The 26,809-nt window shown below is 31.7% G+C and overlaps 1 protein-coding gene across 1 annotated transcript in view; it reads right to left on the bottom strand.

Moving 5' to 3' along the window:
- Positions 1 to 9,551: 9,551 nt before the first annotated feature.
- LOC125069263 (collagen alpha-2(IX) chain-like) overlaps positions 9,552 to 26,809 on the bottom strand; it is a 49,472-nt gene continuing 32,214 nt past the window's right edge. The window contains exons 3-27 of the mRNA XM_047678694.1: positions 26,170 to 26,238; positions 26,070 to 26,090; positions 24,933 to 24,962; positions 24,481 to 24,513; positions 24,238 to 24,289; positions 23,764 to 23,831; positions 23,308 to 23,406; positions 22,906 to 23,028; positions 22,449 to 22,643; positions 22,210 to 22,371; positions 21,996 to 22,113; positions 21,392 to 21,481; positions 21,190 to 21,251; positions 20,907 to 21,104; positions 20,608 to 20,724; positions 20,406 to 20,489; positions 19,980 to 20,211; positions 19,828 to 19,901; positions 19,017 to 19,109; positions 18,335 to 18,457; positions 16,057 to 16,205; positions 14,506 to 14,685; positions 14,248 to 14,391; positions 12,371 to 12,454; positions 9,552 to 12,288 (exon numbers count right to left, since the gene is read on the bottom strand). Of these exons, the coding sequence (XP_047534650.1) occupies positions 12,231 to 12,288; positions 12,371 to 12,454; positions 14,248 to 14,391; positions 14,506 to 14,685; positions 16,057 to 16,205; positions 18,335 to 18,457; positions 19,017 to 19,109; positions 19,828 to 19,901; positions 19,980 to 20,211; positions 20,406 to 20,489; positions 20,608 to 20,724; positions 20,907 to 21,104; positions 21,190 to 21,251; positions 21,392 to 21,481; positions 21,996 to 22,113; positions 22,210 to 22,371; positions 22,449 to 22,643; positions 22,906 to 23,028; positions 23,308 to 23,406; positions 23,764 to 23,831; positions 24,238 to 24,289; positions 24,481 to 24,483 (2,508 nt within the window). The 5' untranslated portion in view covers positions 24,484 to 24,513; positions 24,933 to 24,962; positions 26,070 to 26,090; positions 26,170 to 26,238 and the 3' untranslated portion in view covers positions 9,552 to 12,230. The remainder of the gene's footprint in view (positions 12,289 to 12,370; positions 12,455 to 14,247; positions 14,392 to 14,505; positions 14,686 to 16,056; positions 16,206 to 18,334; positions 18,458 to 19,016; positions 19,110 to 19,827; positions 19,902 to 19,979; positions 20,212 to 20,405; positions 20,490 to 20,607; positions 20,725 to 20,906; positions 21,105 to 21,189; positions 21,252 to 21,391; positions 21,482 to 21,995; positions 22,114 to 22,209; positions 22,372 to 22,448; positions 22,644 to 22,905; positions 23,029 to 23,307; positions 23,407 to 23,763; positions 23,832 to 24,237; positions 24,290 to 24,480; positions 24,514 to 24,932; positions 24,963 to 26,069; positions 26,091 to 26,169; positions 26,239 to 26,809) is intronic.

The following is a 26,809-nucleotide window of genomic DNA, read 5'->3' as shown; positions in this document are numbered from 1 at the left end:
CAGACAAAATCTCCATTGTATGTTAAGGATGTTAGTGGTAAAAACTGGGATGGCTTAAAGTGTTCTTAGATTTACAACGGAGAGAAGACCCGATATGACAAAACCCAAATCATAATAAGTACTGTAAAAAAAGACTGTTAAACAACTCAAAACTTTCACAATTTCGTTTAAAAATTTTATATATTTTGCGTTTATGTTTTAGTTGAAGCCGTACCAACGAGCGCAAAATTGCAAAATTTGGACAAATCTTTAAAAAAGGCGTGACTGTTATCAAAACTTGAATGTAATATCGTATAAAAAGGAAATGTATTTTAAGTACAGTTACAGTCAGAATCGGACCATTGACCATTTTAATATACGGGAATTCCAGCTAGAACTGTGTCACACTTAGAAAGCATGTTACAAGTGTAACATATATGCTATTAAATAGTACGAAAGCTTGCAAGTTGCGACCATATCTGACCAGACAGCCTTAAGCAAACATGGTCGTGTTTGCGTATTAGCATGCTGGTAGTTGGTACTGAATAGTCGATTGTACGTGGTTTGTTTACTGAAAATGGTCCGCGAAGGATGACATTAAATTTTTATTAATTGTTCCGACATAAATCCATCAATGTCTTAAGAATTCTCATTTAACAATGTACTTTTGATTAATAATTTAATTTGTATGAATAAGCTTTGATAAAGAATTTTTTTAACATTAAAACATAATTGGTGAAATGATATGAGCATAAGTATTTAATAATAAACATAATAACTATCCTTATGAAAAGCATGCTAGATCTAAGCAATTATAAATTCTTGATGACTACACTATTATTCTAACAAAAGTATAGGTACATACCTTTAAATGTGTTTTTTTTTATAATTGAATAATATTCGTAGTTTTTTTATTATTCTTGATAAACCATCATACAGTCCTATATAATGCAAGACACTTCGAAATTCAAAAATTACCGTCTTACAACTTTCTGTTGTGAACCCTTCATCAAGTCATCCTCCATCCATCTTTAAATATGAGATAACTATAAACATGAACCGAACTATAATTCATAACTTACCAAACAGATCCGAGCCGAGTATATTTGAAAGGGCCGTACGAATCATATATCAAGCGCAGTACAGGCATTGAAGGATGCTGTAATATCCGCCAAGAAATGGCATCGTTGAGTAATGCCTGGGATGTTCAGAGAGAATAAAGGCTATGGAGTCACATAGCTTAAGAAATGGGAAAGGAAATGAACTTCTATGTTCCGACATGTGGTGAATCTAAAATTGGAAGAAATCAGTTCTTAGAAAGCTAAATAAGTAGTCAATATTCAAAGGAACCGTATCAAGATTTATCAGCAATTTCAAATCGAATCGAACCATGAAATACTACATCTGTCTAGAAATATTTTAGGTAGTAAATAAAATGAAGAACAATCTTTATGTTCTCATATCAATCAATTTCAACTTTTCTCGTACCAAATAATGTAGCAAATCTATCTTATGTTATATTTTTTCGCCGTTACTTATATTTTTTTTATATAATTTCTTATTCAACAGTTATTTGTGCTAACCTATCAACGATGTTTGGTTTTTACTGTTTCATTGCAAGTGTCTGTCAAGTCGATTGTTCGTCTGATTCCTTTAATGAATGAATAAATGTGGTAAAGCATATGGTTGATTTTTACTACTTCCGGTTACTTGGAATGTTGACAAGTATACTAAATAGCGGTATAATACATTGCGGTCCTTCTAAGTCTGTATGGTGTTTATCTGGATGGTGATCATTCATCATCAGGTGGTCCATATGTAATATACGGTTCTATAAATATGGTGCACAAGGTTGATTGACTTGGTCTGTTAATTCTTGGTTCCGATATAATAAAGTTCCTTAAATACATAAGATATATATCTTGAATCACATTGATTGATAGAAATTAAAAAGCCAATTTACTATCATGTAGCTGTTTTTTTATGGCTTTTCTATCATTCATAAAGGAACGATAATCGTATCCAATATATTCCTCTTTGCGACTTTAACGAAACAGTTACTGCAATGCCCAAGGCACTATCGAATTTTTTATCTAGTTCCATTAATTTGTGGTTAGTGATTCTTTACCGTCCCTAAACAAAGCCAAAATCGTTATTTACTCTGTTCACGAGTTACGTTTTTCCGAGTGTGAATTTACATTGCGAGATATCTGCGTGTTACCTGAATTTACCGTGTTTCGCTAATCACCTCAGGGTATACAAAAAACATTAGGTTTTGTTGGTGAAGTTGGAGGCGAGCCAACCGCAAGTTCTGGCGCGTTAGGCTGGGTACATAAATGCGATCGATTTGGCGAACTGGGTGTAGCAGGTGCAAATTGATTCCTTCATCTGTCGATTGACTCAATTTATGAATTTACAGTTAGGTAGTCGTTCGTTTATAAGTTACCTTGTAATGTTCATTTGAAAAATTCTATTTATTTTAGTCTTCGAATCACTGATTTATTCTGATAAGGCATATGGCTCATAATTATATATAACTAGAAAACTCACAAAATCGTATTTTATGAATTTTCTTTACACGGTATGTACAAATTTTGATAGAAGTGTTTACATCGACAGGTGTAGTTTTTATGCTTTATCGATTGCAGCTAATGAAACATATTCTGTGTGTTATTTGCCTTGTGTTTAGTTAGAGTACTTTTATTTATAACTAAATATTTAAATATACGATCATAATATAGTTTAGGTAGTATGGACGAGGCCTTAACAAGTTCGAAACCAATGGAAGTCTTCACAATTACCAATGCCGTAAATATTCCTGTTTATTTATTCATTTAAGAAATTTCGGGAAACTTTCAAAAAGCTAACGTAGTTTAGACTTTAGTTTCGTTGCTTACAAATTTTAAATAACAGGCTTTTAAGTTACAGTCAAATTCTACTAAAGTAATCTAAAATCACACTCAAGTACACTTATTAAAAATTATTTTGAAATAAAAAGTTTATTAACTTAATTTTACGTAAGAATTCAAAATAAATAAAATAAAATAGAGTTCGATAAAACCGAAGGACCCGCTATATAAAGATAGAATTTAAAAAGTATAATTAAATTTACGTAAATAATTCTTCTAATTCAACAGAATGTATGTAATCAAGTTTGGCAGCAGCATTAAGTCAGAAAATATGATTAAATTTATAAACGAATTTTTACTTGGTGGTATTGTTGGCTTTGTGCATGTGCCATGTATTTTGTGCTTTGTAATTTTTGTTGGCTTTGTGCATGTCCGTCTGAGTAACCATACATCAGATATTTTCTCGCCACATAGCAATACTTACTATGTTTGCGTTAAACTTTGAAAGGTTTAACGCAAAGGTTTAACTGGCTAAAAAGGAGTGAGTCATTTTTAGCCAGTTGATGATGTGAGTCACAATTTATCTTTCTTACAGCATCTATTTCTTTTGGAGATGGTTACCACTTACCATCAGGTGATCTTTTTGCCCATCCGCTTACTACTATCTAAACTAACTAATTATTATAAGTTTAAAGCCTTATATATAAATTAAAAACCTCAACGTCTTGTTTCAAAAGTAATTTCCTTAAGACAAGCGCAAAACTAGATTTCCTCCAAACTCATAACAGCTTTGTCGTTGTTATGATAATGCGTAATAGTATTTATTTCAGAAGTAATATATTAATGCAGATTAGCTTAATAATAGAGTTAAAATGGCCCAGTGGATAGACCGCGTGAATCTTATTTGAACTATGCGGGTTCAAAGCTTAGCCCGCATAATTTAGTTTTCTTGTGCTTAATATATGAAAGACTAGCGACACGCCCCGGCTTCGCACGGGTGCAATGCTGCCACTAATATACTACAGAATGTCTTACAACGTTCACACTTTTTCAGACAATACAAACCGATAACTATGTCTCTGCCTTTTAAATCTGTAATATCTTCGAAAATATTCATTTAAATTACATTCTGTAAAGGGCCATTTTGATCTTTATTAAATCGCTTAGAAAATAAGCCATTATTTCTCGTAAAAAGTAAATATGGATAAAAATTGGTTATTGTGGCATGCATATATACAATCGCGGCCCTTTTTGAAGACCTTTTTAAGATGTACAATACTCTACATTATTTTGATTTATCTAGTAGGGTTCAGCCAGCGTTTGCAATTTAAGCGCATAAAATGTGTTTTTTTACGACATCACTTCAGAAACCTCTAAAATTATCTGTGTTTCTCTGCTACATTGTGCATGTTTTATACATATAAACCCTCCTCTTGAACCAATCTATCTATTAAAAAATCCGCATCAAAATCCATTGTGTAATTTTCAAGATACATAGGGATAGACAGCGGTAAACAACTTTGCTTTATACTATGTAATAGAAAATAGCAAAAAAACTGCTTTTTTATCAGTAAAGCTGTCTCAATAACAATGAATGGTATATGTATAAGGTAAACTTCTAGAGCGTAAATGAAGCAACAAAAATGTATCTTACCATAATTCTCATATTACACGTGTCATCGCAAAAAAAAAACAAAATTTAATTCTTTTTTCAAGCTGGTAGCGAACACACAGAAAATCGATGTCTATCCCTTCAACAAGATATCCAAAATCAGCCTTCTCGGTTCATTTGCATTTGTCTGTTTTTTTTCGTGTATATAATAACTGGTATCTATGTTTATAATCGTGATGTAACCGTCGTGTATCAAATGAAATTCTGACATGTGCTTCAAGCCGCATTGACGCTGTTTCAGAGGCTTTGCCTAGCAGGGTAAAAACAGTTGTATACTGTTCTTCTTCGTTCATTTATGATATATTACAGAATAAAGTTTTAATGCTAATTAATTTAAAACCGAAGGCAAACGGTATCAGAACAATATTTTATTTCATCACATTTGTGTTGGAATAACTATTAGGATAATACAGAGGTAAATTTCATTTGTTTATTTCTTCCATGAGTGAGTGAGTTGGGTTGAATTGTGGTAGTTTCGCATTATGACGGGCTATATGTTGAAGACGAAAAATGCTTTAAAATTTATGCGTATATTGTAGATTTTTGACGATTAATGATGATGAAAAATATAATATTGACCAATTTAGACCCTGTCATTCGGCTGCGGCTACTAGCTGCGCAGCAGTGTAGAAGTTCACAAGACTGTACGCATGTATAATTGCACCGTAAAGTCCCTAACTCAGTAAGCTAAGAGAATGAGAAAGATTTTCAGACTAACGACTTTATATACTTTCAAGGCACGAAAATATAAACAATGTCAGCATCCAAAGAGTGGGTTGTGCCGCACAAATTATTGAAAAAAAAAACCAACAACTTTAAATTGGATGAAGCTTGAACCTAGGACTAGCTAGCTAGTTAGGTACACGAGACTTTTGCTATAAGGGTATATCGCAAAAGTCTCGTCGTGTCAACATAATCGGAGAGAAATTGTCTCTTCCGACCATTTCCAACAAAACGCTGCCAAAACTCTAAAAGATCCAAAAAGCTTTGTATGTGAGATTTATAGATCTCCAAAATGTCTGAGAAAAGCCTGCAACAACATGTTTATCTGTATTTGAAATGTCACTGGTAACATTTTAATGCTTAAGAATAGGAAAAATGTTGACTTAACTGTAAATGTATACAATTTGACCCTATCAAATAAATGCACGTACAAATTTATATCATTTTTGTACATAACGATCTTAACTCAACATACTAAATACCCTATACCAGGTATAAGCTACTGTTATATTCAAATCTTTATCATCAGTAGCTTTTCGATGCTGTCGAATGTACATACGATTAGAAAAATCTTGAACAATGACTTCATTTAAATAAGAAACGTTTTTGTTAATATTTTTATTGCTTTATACTAAATATACCAATAAAAAAATATAAATATATACAAGGGTATATAAAGGAGCATGAGATGTGTGAACCAATAACAAAAAGTAAGTGAGACGAAGAAAAATGCTCTATCGATAAAATTATGGACCTAACCGATTAAATACTTAAATACTTTTAAAACAATTCGTTAATTTGTTTAAAAGCTGTTAAAATTTAAAGCAAACAGACTAACACTAAAGGCGCAAAAAATAGATTTCGCCCATAAACATTTTCACTACAAAAAATATAAACCAATCTTAACGCTGTCAATATGTTTATTACAATGATTATATTTCTTGTAACTTAGTGTGAGTTGATCAATCACGCTTCAAACTGGAACACGCAATGATAGACAATTGATGTTAGTATAATAAATGAGTTATAAGAACATCCTGTCGTCATCATTGGCGGATAAAATCGGCAGATGTTATCTTTTATTAATTAAACAAATTGTCAATTGTTTTCGTCCACATTCATATTAAGCATTTTATGATTTTAATCCATAACACGTTAATTGGTTACCTTTAAACTTTACTGTCACATACATAAAGTTCTAAATGGTTGTTAGTGGGAATGAGAGTAGGTATTGTAATAGATTGGCGGTTGGAGTTCAGCCAAATTTGAAATCGTTAGTGTTTCTGACTTTCCGTTTGAACTAGAAGTTTTGTTGACGGGAACTGTATATGTATTACTTAGTTTGTTAATTTAACGAATTGCAAGAGTTCAGTGGAAATATTTGTAATGTATTAATAATCGTTTAAATACCATATCAAATTTATATGAAACGTACTATAAAAAATTAAATGTTTTTATGAATATAACGAGATATTATAACGTAATATTGTTTATATTTTAAGCGTCAGGTCTACTGTGTAAATTATATATCGACAGACAGCATTGTGTCGGCCCAGACGAAAAAAAAAATATAGAAATTAAAATGGTATATATTAAAAAAAATATTAGAGAAATAAATAAATTAATATCTGTAATATTTTTGTGAAATTTTAATCTTTTTAAAAAGTGGAATTGTGAAAATCGCTTTTAAAAATTCGTTACTGTGCGAGAGAGGGCGGTGCATGATGTAAAGTAGAGTTGAATTTAAGTTCAGTGTTGGCAATGAGTGGAGTACTCGTAGCTTTTACCATTCCCAACGAGTTTAAATGCTTTCTCTGCAATACTTACACTTTAGTACTTAATACTAACCAAACATAAATTATGGTTTCGTTAAAATGTTACCGATTTATAATTTATTTAATGTTGGATTATTTCATAGAATTACCTATAGTCTGTGTGCTACATTTTTTTTGACAATATCTATTTTACGTTATTTTTATTATATCTATACTTGTTGACTTCTAGGCAGGATGTATTACATATATATTGTATTGAACTAACATGACTTTGTATTTTTAAATGTTGAAAAGGAGTTTCTTGCCGGTTCGTAGAATTTGCATTCCGCACCGGTGGTAGCTTCACTTAATATAGTTTTTTTGTGCGATTCAAAAGGGCTTGTAAAAGCCTACTTGAATAACGTATAATTTGATTTTGATTTTATACTAATATTATAAATGCAAAAGTTACTTTGTCTGTCTGTCTGTTGCTCCTTGACGCCCAAACCATTGAACATGGCGAAGACACGGACGACAACCAGTAGCTTATGTAGTAATCAACAATTAATATATTTCTGTATGAACTTCTTTCTATCTTAACTATACATAAAACAAATATATTTTATTATTAAAAGTAAAAAAGACTAAAGTATTCTTAATATATCTTATATAAACAGCCTTAAATAATATCTCACCAACGTGCTAAGGCTTTCTTCTCTTTAGGGCTTTGAGATTCCCCCCCCCACTATCTTAATGTGATTTAGGGAGCACATGTGGCACCTTTTTTGTCCGACACGAACAGTTTTCCTCACAGTTTTTTATTTTACCGCCTACTATAAAACAATAATTATAAACACTAATTTTGTTACAAAGCGTTTGCCCGAGATGAAGCCACTCGTTTTGGTCACAGAGGGCATCCTCAGGAGAGAATAACCGTGACGGACTTATTATAGTGCATCAATTATAATCCGATGGGTCGTCTAATCTAGCAAGACTGCAGAGTTCATAAGCAACGCGGCTTCACGTATTTTACTTCGCTTGGGAATGTAATATTTTAACGTACAAACTTGGGGTAACTCTTGATAATGTCTTGATAGACAAATCTAATCAATTTTTATTGGCTCAGCACAGGGATTGAACCCAGGGTCAGGATCTGCATACTTATGAGCTAGCATTTAGACTAACGTGGCAGGTCCTATTTGTTATAGAATTAAGTTACCCTTTAAGCAATGAGAATAAGTCCGCAAGTGACGTAATAATGTGTGTGTTTTTTTTAATATACTATTACATAAATTCTTATTGTTCATACATTATCATTATACAGAGTTCCGGGTAAAAGTCCGGGAACATTACATCGTTACGTTACATTACACCAGTATCGTATTTAATGAAATAAAAAAGTAGGTAAAAATTTGAGTATACAAAAGACGAGTATCTACGCTTGTAATTTGGCATGAGCTCGTGATTTCAGGTCAAATAAAAGAAAATCTCGAAAGGCAGTTAGACCGTCCAGTTATTACAAACTACCATCCGACATTCGTATTAAGACTTTGTTATTACAAATGAGTTTGTGGAGCGTGCCGACTGCTAAAGTTTTTATAAGCATGCATTTTGTATGCATAATAATTAAAAATTTTATAGGAATATTTCAAATATCGAACATGCCATTCCCGGCTCTGCGTGCTATGTACTTTTATTGTTTTTGTAGTTATACTTTTGGCGCGCTATGATAAAAATATGAGTGTGTGTTTATTTTTTATGATTTCGCAAAAGGTTGACATGAAAAAAACATGTTAAAGTCACTTATCAAACCGCCAATCAAGTGTCAAGTCAATGTTAATGCTACAAATTTAAATGTGTGCGGTGGCGTCATTGTAGTGGTGAAAAAAGAATAATTTACTTTTATCATAATAATAATTATTATTTTTTAAAAAAAGAACCAAACTATCTCTGTAACAAATTTCATCTAAATAGTTCAGTAAACAGACAGAGTTACTTTCGCATTTATAATATTCCTATTGGTTTGTTATATTATATATAAAACTACATACAAATCATGAATACTAAGCATATTTTCATAAAGAAACAAAACTAAAATATTGTAAATAAATAATAATTATTTTAATTTGATGATCGTCGAGACGAGCCGAGATGGCCCAGTGGTTAGAACGCGTGCATCTTAACCGATGATTTCGGGTTCAAACCCAGGCAGGCACCACTGAATTTTCATGTGCTTTATTTGTGTTTATAATTCATCTTGTGCTCGGCGGTGAAGGAAAACATCGTGAGGAAACCTGCATGTGTCTAATTTCAACGAAATTCTGCCACATGTGTATTCCGCCAACCCGCATTGGAGCAGCGTGGTGGAATATGCTCCAAACCTTCTCCTCAAAGGGAGAGGAGGCCTTTAGCCCAGCAGTGGGAAAATTTACAGGCTGCTAATGCTAAAAAAAAAAATGATGATCGTCGTAAAGGCTATTCTGATAGCATTCATTAAGAAAAAACAAGGTAGGAAAATTTTAAGGAGGATTAAACCAAATCACATAGTACTTTAATTTTTATTATAATCTTGCAAATTTAATCGTAAAAAAACATTTATGGCACCTACAAGTTGTTAGGAATCCTATCTAATTATAATAACGCTTAATAGTAACAGCTCGTACAATTTCAATTTCTAATTATTTCAGCATCCTGTTTCTCTGTGAAAATTCATTTTCAGATAAACAAGTTTCATTATAATCTATTCCTATACTTCTGTTAGCGAGGGAAATCGACTTGGACAAATAAAAATCTGAAATTTGACAGTTCATCATTGATCTTTCATTCTCGGTTCTAAGCCTTTTCATAGCTAATATTGTTGTTTTATATTTTTAGATATAGACTCCCCTCTAATAGGGTTCTATAATTACAATATATTTAAAAAAAAAAATAGGTTTCTCATAGTATTAAGTCTGTGTTTTACGGACGTAAAAATACATAAAGCTTAGAGTTGCTAAGGTATTTGAATAGGAACAGTGATAAAGTAAAAAATAGAAAATAAAACTTATTAATACGAAAACCTTAAATTATGATTGTTATAGGTATTACAAAAATAGTAAACACAAAAAAATAAATAAAAAGAGATATGAATTAAATTTTGTAATTACAGGGGCAGTGTTACGCTACGCATACCTTGGGGATGCAGTCGTATGTAGCCGATGTACCACTCTCTCACTTAAAATCGGTGTAAAGTGGTACTATAATACCGCGTTTTGTCCGGTATGTGAGAGTCCCGGAGGTCCGATCCCCACCCCCCAAAACATGAGGGTTGTGCAGAATTTGGCTATATTACCTCAGGCTAGATGGTACCCATCAGCGATTACGGTGGAGAATCCCTCTCAGGGCATCCATGCTCAGGACGTACAGCCTATGCAGTACACTTGAGCAGGGATGCCTAGGCTGCCCTCCGAATACTGGGGCGGGAGGCGGGTGGGGTTAATTTTGCGCATGCCTCTGTTCGGGGCAAGCGGAGCTGGCATGATAAGGCAACCCCTACCAGCATAGCTTTGCTGTGACTTCTGCAACATGAGGGGACACAACTTGAACGCCGTTCACTTTCACCTTGAGAAGCGAAGCCGGCCTTGAATTGCGTTTTTTAAAAAAGAGGAGAGGATATCTGTATCCTTTCAAACACCACACCATTTTGATTTTTTACTCAGGGTACAAATTGGAACATTCGTTTGTACCAAGAGATGGGGTGTACGTTTACGTCAGAGATGATATGTGCTCTCGACGCCTCGGTAACTTTGAAGGGCCTAACCTTGAAGATTACCTGGTTGCGTAGGTAGACTGCGCCTGCGCAGTCTACCTGCGACAACCATCCGCGAATCTATAGGGCCAGCTAAACCTAGTCCACTTCAACCCCAAAAAGACGCTAGTAAATTACCATGTATCTTCTCGATTTGTGAACATTCCGATAACCGCCACAGCTAGTACTAGTATGAGGATTTTTGGCGTTGATGTTTCGAGCTTCGTTCAGTTTCGAGGTCAATTGAAAGGTAAAGCCAGACTGGCATCAAAAAAGCTCGGAGTGCTCAGCAAGGAAAGATAGTATTTTACGTCGGCCCATCGTCTAAGACTATACAAGGCGCAAATTCGGGCTCACATGGAGTACTGCTCTCACCTCTGGGCGGGTGCTCCCCAGTACCAGTTCCTTCCATTTGACCGACGCAGAGCGGCTCGAATTATCGACGATCAAGCCCTTTCTGATCTGCTTGATCCTTTGGCTTTGCGTAGAGATGTTGGATTACTCGGCATCTTCTACCGAATTTTTCACGGGGTATGTTTTAAGAAATTGTTTGAATTAATCCCGGCTGCTGAATTTCACCTTTGGAAGTATCGTCAAAATTCCAAGTATCGCCCGCACCACCCAGATGTCCGAATCCACAACAACGCAATTTTTAAAACATTTTCTGCCTCGCACAACCACTTTGCGGAACCAGCTTTCGCCGACGGTTTTACCGAACCGATACGACTTGGGAACCTTCAAGAAAAGAGCGTACTCATTCATGCAAGCCATCCGTTGTTGCAGATGTCCTTAGGCGGTATTAATCACTTTCCATCAGGTGAGCCTATTGCTCGTTTGCCTATAACATTTTTTTCAAAACAATCGAACAATTAATCAATTTGTTTTAGAATTTATTTAAGCGTTGATGATTGACATTCGAAATTAATTATTTATAATTATTAATTTAAAAAGTAGTATAACTGCAAAACCTTAAAATAGATAATGAATTGTTGTCGGATATTTGTAAAGACGCGTCCACACTTGCGAACATGAGACAGTCAAACCTTATTTTAAAATTATTGTATTTTATCTTTTAAAGAACGCAATATGTTATATTAATACGCATTTAGACAAAACGAAAGATTTCTTTAATATTGAACAGTTTTGATTAATATGAACGCAAGTTTATTTCTAATTCATTTAAAACTTGTCCGTAATAAATACTTAATAAGTAAAAACGACTGTTTTTTAATAATATTAGCTTAATGAACTGAGTATGATATAATAACGTAAATTAAGTAAGCGTTTTCATTATATAATATTACATTATTTCTTATTTCAAAATAAGTTTCACTTCATAAATACTTCAAAAAACTTACGCCTATAATACTACACTTCAATGACTACGTTATGATTACGTTACGTTACGTTTACACTCAGTTGCATAAAAAGTATAAACCTTATTAAATATTCATAAAAATACTATACTATAAGCGTGGTATTCGGTTGTCAAATTTTTCGTAATTTTCTAATCGTCTTCTTGATCTGTAAACAAAAATAACATAGAAAATTATTTAATCACTTTTTAATAACACGATGACGGCATGAAATTTTTTTTTTTACTTACTTTGGGTGAGCATGCCTGATATGCCTGTGTGCGTTAGTAGTAGCCTCTACACATAGAACAATTAACTTATTGTCACAAGAATATCTGAAATAGACAAAAATATTAATGTAGATTTCAGCAATAAAGAATCGAACTGTTACAGTAAACATATATTTAAAAAAATAAAAAAAAATGTATTCTCATATGCTGATTTTCGAACATGAATGCGAGATTATATTTTGTGATATCTGATAAATATCAATAAAGTGTAATTATAGATATATTTTAATAGGATATTAACAGTAACAACCTGAACATTTTTACGATTAATAGTCGTCTTATATGTAATTAAATAAATGGTTTCAGTAATAATAGAGTTCTAAAAAATATTTTACTATAGTTTTGAATGCCTCTAGGCTGGCGAAGAAAAAACTATAATTTTCTTTAGTATATCCTTGTATGTTGTTTGCATATAAAGTAGTCCAACAATTAATTTTTAAGCAAGCTTTGTTACTTATACATGGTGTTGCAAATTTCTGTTTCGGAAATATATATAAAATGACAGCGGACTATTGATCGCTGTTAGCCTTAAATATTTATCGACTCAAGCCCACTCACCCTCTATAATCTACTTAGCGTAATTAGACCTAAACAAGCTCATCAACGTTATTTACTGCATGACGAAGTTTAGAATTAAGTGGTATTAGAAGTGTAGCTACTTAATAATCCTTAAACTTTTCGAATTAAATAATACAGATAATATTAACATCTAAACCATGATATTAAAACATGATGCATGTAATAGTATTTTTTTATAAATAAGAATTGTTGGAAAAGATTGAGTAAGTATAGTAAAGAATTAATTACCCAACGGTAATTTACAAAATTCATAGTCAGATTATGTTAAAAGACGATCGACATTTGTATGTAAAAATAAATTGCCACTACCCAAGATCATTGACATTGATTTTTTTAATATTATATATTAGCTACCAGTCCCAACTTCATACGAGTACAATAAGAGGTATATATACAACTTTTAGTTTGAATAATAAACATCAAAGGAAACTTTTTTTCGAAAGTCGAAATTCTCGGCTTTTATTTACTATATTTTATAAAGTTATATAAACTCTTGAATCAGTCCGGTTATTAATGACGACCGCAATAAAATACGTTTCGTAGTTTAAAAGATATAAGTATACAGACTGCGGTAAGCGACTTCATTTCATACCATGTAGAGATTTATCTACTTTTATAACATCGTATGATATAGCTTTAATTGTCTCCTTGTGGTTGTTATTATAAAGCTATCTATATAAACTGTCATTATAGTAAAATGAGAATAATAACAGTGTATATAAATGATACCCAAATAACTGTATAATTTTCGCTGTAATTAATGATACATAATAATATATGTATTCCAGGCATGTTTCACGAGGGTATAATATCCAAGTTTTAACGGTAAACCCTTGTCCATCTACGTCTTCTGACAATATAAACAAAAGCCGTTTAGATTAATGGCTCGTTCGAGTTAGACATTTGTACATTGTTTTGAGAAAGGTGCCGCTTAAAAACATCTGTTTTATATTATACTAGTTTTTGGACACGGCTTTGAACGCGTATGGATCATCTGTTAGGTACATTTTTCTGAGATAAAAAGTAACCCATGTGCTGGATCACAACTCTGCTGATTTTCATTCGTATCTGTTTATACGTTCTGGCATAACTGTGTATCAAATATCCATCCATCCAAACCAAAAAAGCGAACTTTTTTAATATACTATTAAATTGAATGTGAAGTGATTAAACTGTCAAACCTGTCACCTGACAATTTTTTTTTTTTTGTGTTTTCTAATACGGACAAAGTACCTATTATAGTTATATAAATAGCTTACTGCTCTTGTTCTAAAAGTCTATTGCTCTTTAGTGACGAAGCCGCTCCAATACTAAGCGGGCTGTCGCTCTGCCATTCTTCACAATACGTTCTTGGTGTACGAATACCAAACGAATTACCTCCGTGCCAGACCGCTTTGATTGGCCTGAAATGTTAAACATCAAATCATGCTAAAAATTCTAGAAATAAAATTTCGAATTAAAAATATTAAAATAAAAGTTATATACTTTATATGGTCGTTAGTGTGCAATGCACTTACCAAGTGGGATCGATCAGTACATTTTTACCGCTGAAACTGTAAATGTTTGACTTGGCCAGCAGTGCACCGGATCCATTAAACATATTGGACCACGAATCAAAGAGTACGTCTCCGTACAAATTAACTACCGGAACGTTCCTGTCGCGCAACCTTTTAACTATAGATCTGAGATCTTCAACCCTGAAACAAGACAAAATAAATAAATTAATATTGGACAACATCACATACATTACTGTGATCCCAATGTAAGACACCCATACCCACCCAATACAACACCCAGACCCAAGACAACATAGAAAACTAATGAACTTCTTCTACATCGACTCGGCCGGGAATCGAACCTCGGAGTGGCGTACCTATGAAAACCGGTGTACGCACGCACTACTCGACCACGGAGGTCGTCAAAATGTTTGTAATTATAATTATCATTAAAAAAACTTTAGTTAAGTCTGACTTCTACACAAAATAATTTATTAGAAACGAAGGATTGATAAATCGAACGATTTATTAATCCTTTGTTTTTATTCCTATATATCGCATGCGTTATGTAGAGTGATATAAATTTATTTTTATTATATAAAATCACGAAATTGAGATTTCAAGTTTTAATTGTATTACTGATGCTGATACATTCCTGGTGATGATGTCGTGTCAATAATATCTCATGATAATTCTTAAAATAAAAATGGAACTCTAAATAAAATAAATTCCCAAGTACTATTAAAATTTCATACTAAATTACAAAATGTTATATATTATACGATAGTACTAAGAATTCTAGAATGTTCTACCGTTATATTTATAAACATTAGTTCAAATGAACATTTACATTTTAGCATAAGCGAGAAATATAATATTATAGTTAATTTTAATGGACTTGTGAGGGCAAGTTTTCGTAATAAATGTAATTTCTGAACATCTAGTAAGTGGATTCGGGGAACGAAAACAGACGAATCTAAAACGCAACAACTATTTGAATTCGTAACTGTTACTGCAATCTGTAATAACACTGTGATTTTTGAATTTCGAATTTATTTCTTATAATTAATTTCTAGCGACGCAATGAGGATAAGAAACATATTGTCTTTGATTTAAATTTTACTTAAAATTGTGTTTAATTATTTAATTTTCTCTTTTTTTGTCATTGGTAGAATGACTGGCAAATAGGCTCACAGTCCATAGACATTGGTATACTAAGAAATATAAATAATTCCTCAATGCGTCACTAATCTTGAGAACTAAGTTATATCCCTTGTGTATATAGTAGTACACTGGATCAATTAACTTTCAAACCAAAACACAATAATACTAAGTATTGCTATTTGGCAGTAGAATATATTATAAGTGGGTGGCACCTCCCCAGCCGGGCTAGCACAAAGCCCTACCACCAAGTCTTTTTTACTTTATTTATCATTGTGATATTAAATAACGATAAAAAATTCTGTCCATTAATATATTTTTTTTTTATTTAAACTATTTATATTTCCATCGATATAAAACCTTTTTCTTGTGTTTGTGTGTGTTTTTTTTTCTTTAAATTGGAATACTTACTTATTGGCAAGGAAAGCTACGAAGGAACTTGGTTGTTGCGAATTCTTTGCTTGATTGTAACATTCTTGATCGGCAGCGCTTCGGCCTGTTCTGTTTATCGAAGTTACCATATTACCTGGATAGGGTTCATTTAATGCGACTAGTCGTATCTAGAAAACAAAAGATATATTTTCTTAAACTTTTCGTTCTGTGTTTATAATAAAGATGTTAAAAATACTTAATTTATACGATTCCATAATATAAATCAAAATTAAAAAAAACTCTTTACTGAAGTTTAAATGTCATTGCATTATAAGAATACATTTTTAGCTACCACCGGTTGAGAATCTAGATTCTACTGAGAACCAAGAAACTCGATATTTACTATCGGCGTCGAATTGAGGTTGAGACGCAAATCCGTCAAAATCTCCCATTTTACCGTACCGTATCTTTGTCACTTTTACTACAATTAAAGTCACTAATTGTTTTCGGAAATCACAGAGAGACCTAAATTTCAATAATTTGTATAAGCCTAAAATAATGTACTACAAAAATGTACCTATGTAATATAACTACCCAATATTATGTACCTTTCGAAAGTCTTAACCGATTTTGATGAAATAAAGACTAATCTGGTACTTTGGAATACTCTTAAAAATATATTTATTTTATTTGTACTTTTAAGCCGCTTTACAGATTACTCTGGACAAACGTATACAGACAAAAATAAAATAAAATGTATTTTGTTTTTGTAAATCGAAAATTGTCATATTGGCCTAAGGGAGGCAGTTGTTTTTAAATCACAGGCAGACACTTCAGAGCTATTTATGATATATGTATGATCAGCTATAATAGAAATATCTGAGATTTAACGTATAAACATTTAGTTTTGATCCGGTGCCTTGTAAATAAAGTCTTCAAGAATAGTGTTAATGTGTATTTAAAAATATATATATATATATTAGTTTAATTAAAACCGTTTTTTGATGTGATACAAAAATTTAGCTTTACACAATTTTAAAATATTAATTTTATAAGGAGAGTTAATGCGATACATTATACCTGGGTCATAAAAGATATTTTTTTAAATACCCTGACAGACAATACCGAGTAGGTGAACGTAATACACCATTCAGTTCTCTTTTTAAAATATACCTTTGTATTATTTGAAGAGAACACACTTGGATTCGAATTTGAAAAAAGACCTACCCTCATAAACAACACTGGTCACGTTACAGACACACACCGTACTAAGAATTACAATTTTGAATCAAGCGAGACGCAACATAGGTATATGACGTCGTTCGACGCAGTCAAGATTTAATATTATTAATTTTGCGTAAATAAATTATGAATTTACGTATACTAATAAAATTATTGTACTAAAATTTATATGACAAAATAAACTTTCATTAATTTTTTACCTTGACCAAAATAACCTCGTTCGTTACCAACCCACTGAATCTATAATGAAACTACATTTTAGTCATAATTATGTACGGAACCACAAATTGATGTATATTCTTAAAATAACCACCCAAATTCCTAAATAGCACGTGACCACATTTTGTAAATAACATTGTAATGTGTACCGAAATAATATATTGATGAATATTTCGACATTCACGCAGCATAGATTCCAAGTAACTAATAGTTTGTTTTTTTTTGCGTTATTTGTATAATGTTCTAATACAATTATTATTTAAAGAATGTTAACTACATTGAATAGTTCGCTTTGTTTATCAAATATAGCGACCCGCCCGGGCTTCGCATCGGCGCAATATATTAACAAAGAAAAAGTTTCGATATAAATATAAGTTATACCCCATATCAATTATGAATTGATATTTTTAAAATTATATATCTCGGAAACAAAACGGATTAATAGAATTACAATTTGACTCATTTTGACTTATTTAGTTGCCATTATGACTTTCTTTAATGCTTCAATAAGCACATGTTACTCATTACACTTTTTTATTGACAGTCATAGGAAAGAATATAAACAATTGTACGGATAAGAAAAAATCTGACCTTTGAAGAACCTTCGAAAGTAACTAAGAGATAAGTTATCGCATGATCTACTATATAATTTCAATTTAATATAGAAATTCCGAGAGGTGATTGGTTTTCAATGTGTAGTATAATATTCTATGAACTTACTAATTGGATAATAGTTTTTTGCAAATAAAAATTACTATATTTTTTTCTAATTAGTAAAATAGGCACTTTAGGCGCTTTAATTATAATTTTCAATGATGTCAGTAGTGATGGTCAGAAATATCTTGATTATATTTACATAATTGTCTGTATATGGAGCGTCTCTTAGCGGTGGCGATGTGGATGTTGCTGGCGGGTTGTAATATTTTGGCCTCTGGGTAGTACTTGTATGACTTTCTCTAGTCTGAAGGAATGAGCCCATCTGTTTAAAATAAAAAAGAGTCAATTAGAAATTAAAGTTATTTAAAATTAGAAGTAATTTCTGTGAGGCATTGTGGAAACATTTCTGGTTAACTACCATTCCATCAGATATTCCAAGGCCAAATAGCAGTACTTAGTATTGTTGTACTTCGGTTTGAAGAGTGAGTGAGCCAGTGTAACTACAGGCACAATAGATACAACATGTTAGTTCGAAAGATTGGTGGCGTATTGGTGATGTAAGGAATGGTTAATGTTTCTAACAGCGCCATTGTCTATTGGCAATGGTGACTATTTACTATCAAATATCCCATTTGCTCGTACTCTATAATAAAAAAAATAGAAAATATCACAAAATAATTTAAATTTAATACCTATCAATCAATAATAAATTAGGATATCATACAGAATTACAACATTATTAGTATTATAAGGTAACTTATTGCGAAATCAAGTAGATATTTTACTTTTAATTTTTCTCGAATTCAATATTCAGATTCCTTTTTAAATTTTAAACAAAAGTAACAAATCACTAATAGTTAGTATAATAAAGAAATATTTACTATAATGTATTGCCATCCGTTCTCAACTCTCATCAACAAAATATTTTCTTCTAAAATATAAGCCAAAGTTCCCAGTGGAGTAATCGAAGTTCTCTGAAACAAAAATTATAACTGTATATCAAATTAAATAATAAACATTAATAAAAGTTTTCATTGTATTAATTTAACTCCTATGTACCGATTACCATTTAATTTATCGCTCAATCATTTTTTGTTTTCATATTGTACTTGACATACGACAAAACATGCTACTTATAACATTGTTAATAATACTACAATTAACCTTTATTCATACTATTAATAATGACGAGAATTATAATATTTTTTTTTTTTATATTTTTTATTAACGTAAAAATTATTTAAATGATATGAAAAGGTTTTTTTTTCTCTTTATTATATAATATTGTTATAATAAGGTTTCAGTCACAAGGAAAATACGCTAGCTTAAAGGATAAGATCTCTCTAATACGTTTTTAACATATTGATTTTATCTTATCTATATTTGCGAGCAATATATAACAAAATAAAAAATCAAAATATACTTTATTCAAGTAGTCAAACTATATTAAGTTAAGCTATCACCGGTTCGGAATATAGATTAGTTACTCTTTTTGAACGTTTAAAAATACAGTCATATTAGTTGAATACTATTATATATGTATTTAATATATTTTCTGCCTGGAAGTCAATAAGTTAACTTCGCGCTTTTTATCATCTGTATAATCTTGTATATGCGTGTAAGATAAATATTATGTCCAAAAAAAAGTAAGTTAGAACTAAAAATTAAATACACGCAAAATTCAAGCAGTACCTTTAATAGAGCTGTGCTTGATTTGTAAATGATCGTTGCTGCTGTATAGAAATCATCATCTTCATTCGAAGTATCTACGAATGGAAAAAAATGTTATTCTCTCTAATTATGATTAAAATAAAAATAAAAAATGCTACGATATGAAGCACTACCTGCACCACCATTATTATTCCCGAAAGCATATAATGTACTTCTGGTAAGGATTCCTCCAGGTTCACCCTTAGGGCCAGTGATTGATACGCCAGGCCGACCAGGTGGTCCAGGAGGACCAGGTGGACCAGGGACAATTATTGAATTTGAGTCTTCGCAAGTTCCTGGTAACCCGGGTTTTCCTGGTTCGCCAGATTTGCCAGCTTCACCTCTATCCCCCTTTTCACCTTTCAACTACAAATAGAATAAGTACCAAAATATTTCTTAATAAGTTCTTTCTTGTAGATATGAGTTTCCATAGTTGGAGAAGATTAATTCGTTTATTCTAACACGTTCTCAACACACTGTATGAAAATATTAACAATGACTAAATATTTAGGAAGTAATTCATTGAATTTGTTCTAATAATTGCATAAGAATAACATTACCTTTTTAACGTCAATGTGTGGAACTTCGCCTTTTTCTCCTTTTGGGCCCATAATGCCAACATCGCCTTTAGGTCCGGCGTCACCCTTAAATATTCATTAATATAAATAAGGTTTATTTATATATTCATTTCAGTTATTAGTGAATAATTAAATATTGTACAAGTAATATAATATAAGAATATTTTAAAAAACAATTGAATACCTGTATTCCGGTATCACCTCGTTGACCTTTAGCTCCTTTTGGACCAGGAGGACCCGTTGGACCCCTTTTTCCAGTATGACCTATTGGACCACGCGGTCCTGGCTTACCTGGTGGACCCTATTAGGGGTATTTATTAAAAATTAAGTATAAATTAAAGAGAATCATACAAATATGAATATAATTTATAAAAATATTTTTATGATATATGAGTTCGAAATTTATAAAAACTGTTTGTAGGTCAACAAACATAATTTCTGCATAAGAAGCATGGAATGACTAAAATTTTTTTTTTAATCTACCTTCATGAGACTAATAGCAGATGTTGGCACATTTCCTGGAGGACCTGGCTCTCCAGGTTCACCTTTATACCCCCTTGGACCTATAGGCCCAGATTCTCCATTATGTCCATGAGGCCCTCTTTCTCCCGGTGGGCCTTGAGGTCCAATACTCCCCGGTAAGCCCGTTGGTCCAATTGGTCCTAATTCACCTTTATCACCCTTAAAATAAATGAAGATTAAATATATATTTTACAGTATGTAGTATATTATCTTTAACTAAAAAAAAATGTATTTATTTATTTACCTTGTGACCTGCAACGCCTCTGTCACCTTTGTACCCTCTTAATTTTTCTATTATTTCCGCATCTGTTAAAAGGTTTGACGGTACATGTTATGGTACGTTTATAAGTATTTTATATAATCCATTTAATTTTCTGATGTGTATTCGACGTTGGAAAAGATTAAATGTTTAATATTTTACAAACAATTAGATTATTTAAGCTTACTTTCTAGTGGATCAATATCGGTGTCTAATATTGAAGATAGTTTTGCCGGTAGCCCAGGAAGTCCAATATCTCCTCTGTCCCCTTTATCACCTGTAAGGAAGAACAATGATGTATGTAATGAAAATTTCTTCACTTCATGTTTATTTTTGAAGAATATTATTTGTATACTATGTAATTTTGAATAAATTTAAAAATAGATGCAATAAGTTAATCTTCTTCCTTTATATATATTATATAAAAACACATTAAGCTAAACTCATAAGAAATCAAAATTACGATACGTGTGTAAGCTCGACTAAGTAGATACCGACCACTCATCAGATATTGTACCGACAAATAGCAATAGATACTTATTGTTATGTTCTGGTTTGAAAGGTTAGTGAGTAAGTGTAACTATATTCACGAGGGATATTATATCTTAGTTTTCAAGGTCGGTGGCTCATTAGCGTTGTGTGGAATGGTGAAAATTTCTTACAACAAATATATCTTCGAGGATGGTTACTATTTATCCACCAGGTAGCTCAACAGCCCGTCCCACTGCCCATTAAAAAAAGACGTGAAAATGTTATGATATGAATGCTAATAATTTGCTTATTTATTTTACCCTTTTCTCCCTTTTCTCCTGAATGACCATGTGTACCCGGTACTCCAGGAATACCATTTTTGCCAGCTTTTCCTGTGTCTCCCTTTTCACCCCGAGGGCCCATTTCACCGTCAAGTCCCTGTACAATAAATAATTACAATTTGATAGTTGTATTTTTAGTAACATATTAGAAGTAAATATTCTTAAGGTAAAGATCCTCTAAATGATCACTTACTCTGTGTGTTATAATTTTCGTCACTTCTTCTCCCTTTTCACCCTTCATACCTTGGTCACCTTTTTCTCCTTTCATTCCATCAAGCCCAGGCGTTCCCGGCGGTCCAACTGGTCCCGTTTCACCCCTTTCACCCGCAACTGGCACTTTTGCCTCTTCTATTTCCTATCAACACACCTCTGACAGTATTTGTTTTCATAAAAATATTTTATTTTCATTACATAAATAATTCAAATAATCACCTTACACACAGGCCCTGGTAGACCTGGTGGTCCTATAGGACCTACCGGTCCTGGAGGTCCAGGATTACCATCCTTCCCAGGTTCTCCTTTAGTTCCTTGTTCCCCGTCCCTTCCTGGTATACCATCTTCACCTCGATTGCCCTGATCACCTTTCAGTCCCTCAGGTCCTCTCTCACCTTGCTTACCAGTTAGACCCTGGCATTGAATTAAAAAAATAAATATATATTATAATTATTCGTATAAATCAATATTTAAACAACTTAGTTTATATGTTAAGAATAAAAGCACATAAAATGTTTATACTAAAGGACAAAAATACAAAGATAGATTGCGGTATTTTTCTTAGACGTACACAGAAAAACTCACCAAATTTTCATCACGATCGGATTAATGTTTTGGAATGCATAGAAGACAACGAACAAACATTATTTTTTATTTATAAAGACAGATAACTTACTGTTAACCCAGGTCTCCCTTGTTCGCCATCCTCACCTCGAGGTCCTGGTTCTCCAGGAGGCCCTATCATAGCTGGCATAGTAAGAAGCAAACTTGATACAACCTTCTCAGAGCATTGACACGACTGTGAAATAAAATGAATATAAAAATAATTGGACTGTAATTCTTGGTAATAGATTCACGCAGTTTTAAATAAAAACTTGGTATGATATTGGCCTATATAACATTTTATTTAAAACAATTATGGAATTCCAGAAAATTAAGAATATTAAAGTACAAGACACCTTGGAATCTTAGATTCCAAGGTGTTGTCAACAAATTGAAAGAAAATCTTTTAGTCCAATTTTATTAAATATTTGTGAACATTATATTTATTATGAAAATAAATAATTTTAAGCCTTACCCCTTCATCGCCTTTTTTTCCGGGTAACCCTTGAGGCCCTTCTGGACCAGGCGGTCCTTGTGGGCCAATTGGACCAGTAATAGATTCACCTTTGTCACCCTGTTGTGAAAATATTCACTATAAAAACTTTTTTTAAACAAGTTAGACAGATAGGCAGTAGGATGTTTACTATTTCATTTTTTTTTTACATTCTTATTCGATCCAAAGAAAAATTATTAAAAATCACAGGATACCAGATATCCTAAATTTTGGCCCTAGCTAGAACTAACAGCACTTTAAGTCGGTAGAGTTTTAAATACAAAATCGTTAAAATGTTAAAACATTACTGAAAAAAAAATCAATTCGAAACTATAATGACAACTAGACTCGTACGGTAGGTATTGAGAATTTTGTTAAAATAAAAAAAAAAACCGAAAGAAAAATTTTGTACGAAAATATATCCAAAATGTTCTTTACCTTTTCACCCTTGTCACCCGTATCTCCCTTTTCACCTTTATCCCACTTTTCAACCTTTTCTAGGCTATCTGTAAATTGATTTTACAAAACAGTCACGTGAATTTCTAAGCAAAAAAAAAAACAATGCTATAATCACATGCGTTGAAAATATTGTATCAGTGTATTACGTATATGAAAAATAATTCCATCACTATTTATATGATTTTTGAACACACCAGCAATCCGCGATGTAAAACGTCAAACACAAGCAACCTTCTTATTTGATTAAGAGAGTGCAGGATAGGAACAAAGAGTGCAGTGTACTTATGTTTGCGTTCCTATTCGTGCACTCTAATATTATATCCTGAGTAGATGGCTACTTGATTGCCATGGCCGAAATCGGTCAAGTTAATAAATTTTTATCTAATTACAAATACAAATATTATAAGAATGAAACAAGATCTGAAAAAAAAGAATTGAAAAAAATTTGCTCACCAATCTCACTTTCATCATCCGATTCATCTTCAATTGCAGTTGAATCCGTAAACTAAAAAAAATAAAATAATCATTTTCAATGAATTATTTATATTTACATTTTAATCATTAATTTGTGAGTGTGTTAGAAAACTCAAGCCTGGCGGGTCTTTTCAAGCGAGAAGGCAATAAAAAGTTTTTTTGAAAAAAGAACAAAGAAATTTTATTATTTTTTGTGATGCCAATGAAAATTTGTACACATACCATTTCTTCTAGATTCTCTGGTTTGCCATATACCTAAAATATTACTATGGTTAATAAATATAATAGTTTGTTAATAATGTTATAATCAACTACACTGTCATCTAAATTTACCTTTTTGTTAATATAAATTTTAAATTTCGTCAATTTAAATTTTCAACGCAAAAATAAAAATAAAAAAAAACGGGATAGGATTTGTATACTCTAATTCTAAATTTAAATTATTTGTTACGTAATAATAATAATGAATAATGTTGGCGCTATTAAAAAGCGTGTCTATCATTTTCAATTACTTCGACACTTATAAAATCAGGTTCAAAATTTAATTAAAATATTTTTGCGTTGAATCGTATTTTAAAAAAAGAATTTCATAAATAACAAATATATTTTAATAGAACAATATTTTTGTTATCATTGAAATTATTCAAATGAAGATATTAGTATTAGTGACTTACATCACTGTGGCTGCTCGCATAATCGTCTTTCTACGGAAGAAATAGTTCAAATAAAATGTTATATACTAAAGTGGCCCATCTACATCGAATTACAATCAAAAATTAAATAATCTAAAACTGTATATAAAATAATAATAATGAATTATAATATATATTATATATACTAAAAGCTTTATATAATTACAAAAATTATGTGAATAAAATTTTTGATTGTAAAGTGTTTATAAAGATTTGTATAAACAAAATGGCGGTATATTGGTGTAATTGCGTTATCTCATTGCTCGACGAAATAATAATAACCCGCAAAAACTCAAAAATGTCGATACGATTATATTTCTATTTATTATTATTGCTTTGGACTGATAAATAAGTCATCTGATGGTAAGTAATGACCATTTTGTAAGAAAATCAAAATCAAAATATACTTTATTCAAGTTGGCATTTACAAGCACTTTTGAATGGTCATTTAACAAACTATTTTAATTAAAGCTACCACCGGTTCGGAATGTATATTCTACTGAGAAGAACCGACAAGAAACTCTGAAACTATAATTATATCATTGGCGAGGTGGTGGCCTAATGGAGATGTCAGCAATGTGCATGAAAGTGTTGTGCCCTTAAACTGAAACATAACAATACTAATTATTGATGTTTGGCGGTAGATTACATGACGAACCTACCCATATGGGCAAAGAAAGTTCTACATCGTATATCTATGTATATCATCTAAACTTTTCTTATTTTTTTTTTTAATATTTGCTTATTTACAACACAATGAACGTAAGAGCAATGTCACTAGCAGACCAAATGTCTGTAAAGAACAAACAGGGGACAGTCAACGTAAATGTTACGAAAAACCGACTAGTACACGTAAATAAATATTTAATATTTGCATTATTTGTGTACATTGCGCAAACAAAATCATATACATATAGATATAGTCCTATTCGGAGAGTTAACGCAAGATACGAGAACGCGCTTCGCCAAGTTATACGCCACCATAAAGTAAAGTAATGTTATAGTGAACAGATAATACAATAAACCATACTAAGTAAAGGAGAAACTACTAGATAAAGGAGGAAACATTGACAGGCAGTAAAAGCGTACACGGATTATCTTAAATAACTTTAGACTTACACTATCTGGGAGTTTAAAACCCTGTAAGATAAAAATATGTATTTATACATTTAAAAAAGCTTCTAGATATTTCTACGATTATAATGTAAAGATCACTTACGTCATCACAAATATCACGTCGTCCGTAAAATTCTGGATTCGGAAATATTTTCAGACTTTGTATCGAACCCTGTAACAAATGATACAAGATTAGTGTTTAAAAATGTTGCCATACGGAACACCAAGCCAATATGAAATACAAAATTTATTGTTCATTTTTTTTTCAAAATTTATTTATTCATTCGTTCATTGATATAATTTATAAATAAAGTATACAAATAAATAAATGTGGAGTTAAATAAAGTCTTAAACTATCGTTACTAATTCTTCGCCAAATCTACAAATGTAAAATACAAATATTATAAAGACGTAATATACGGTTTATAAAAAATCCTTTACATATTATCTTATGATAACAATTCTCCGCAGAAGTGTTATTGCTTTAGGCGTATATATATATCCATTGCTTTGCTTTGCTTTAAAATGTGAAACAAACCAGTCAATCTCATGGTTTGGTTCACAATTTAGGATTATGGAATGACTACAACGTTATGTACGTACAATTGAAATTTGATTCTAACCTCGTTAAATTCCTATATTCTTATTTTGAAATATTAAATTAGATATTCATGAAAAAGAAGGTCATTCTAAAATATCTTTAAACTCGAATACCCTATAAAGTAAAATACGTTACATAAAGT

This window comes from Vanessa atalanta, chromosome 15 (genome assembly GCF_905147765.1).
Source record: "Vanessa atalanta chromosome 15, ilVanAtal1.2, whole genome shotgun sequence".
In the NCBI taxonomy this organism is placed as follows: Eukaryota; Metazoa; Arthropoda; class Insecta; order Lepidoptera; family Nymphalidae; genus Vanessa; species Vanessa atalanta.
This window is presented reverse-complemented; position numbering and strand designations above follow the sequence as displayed.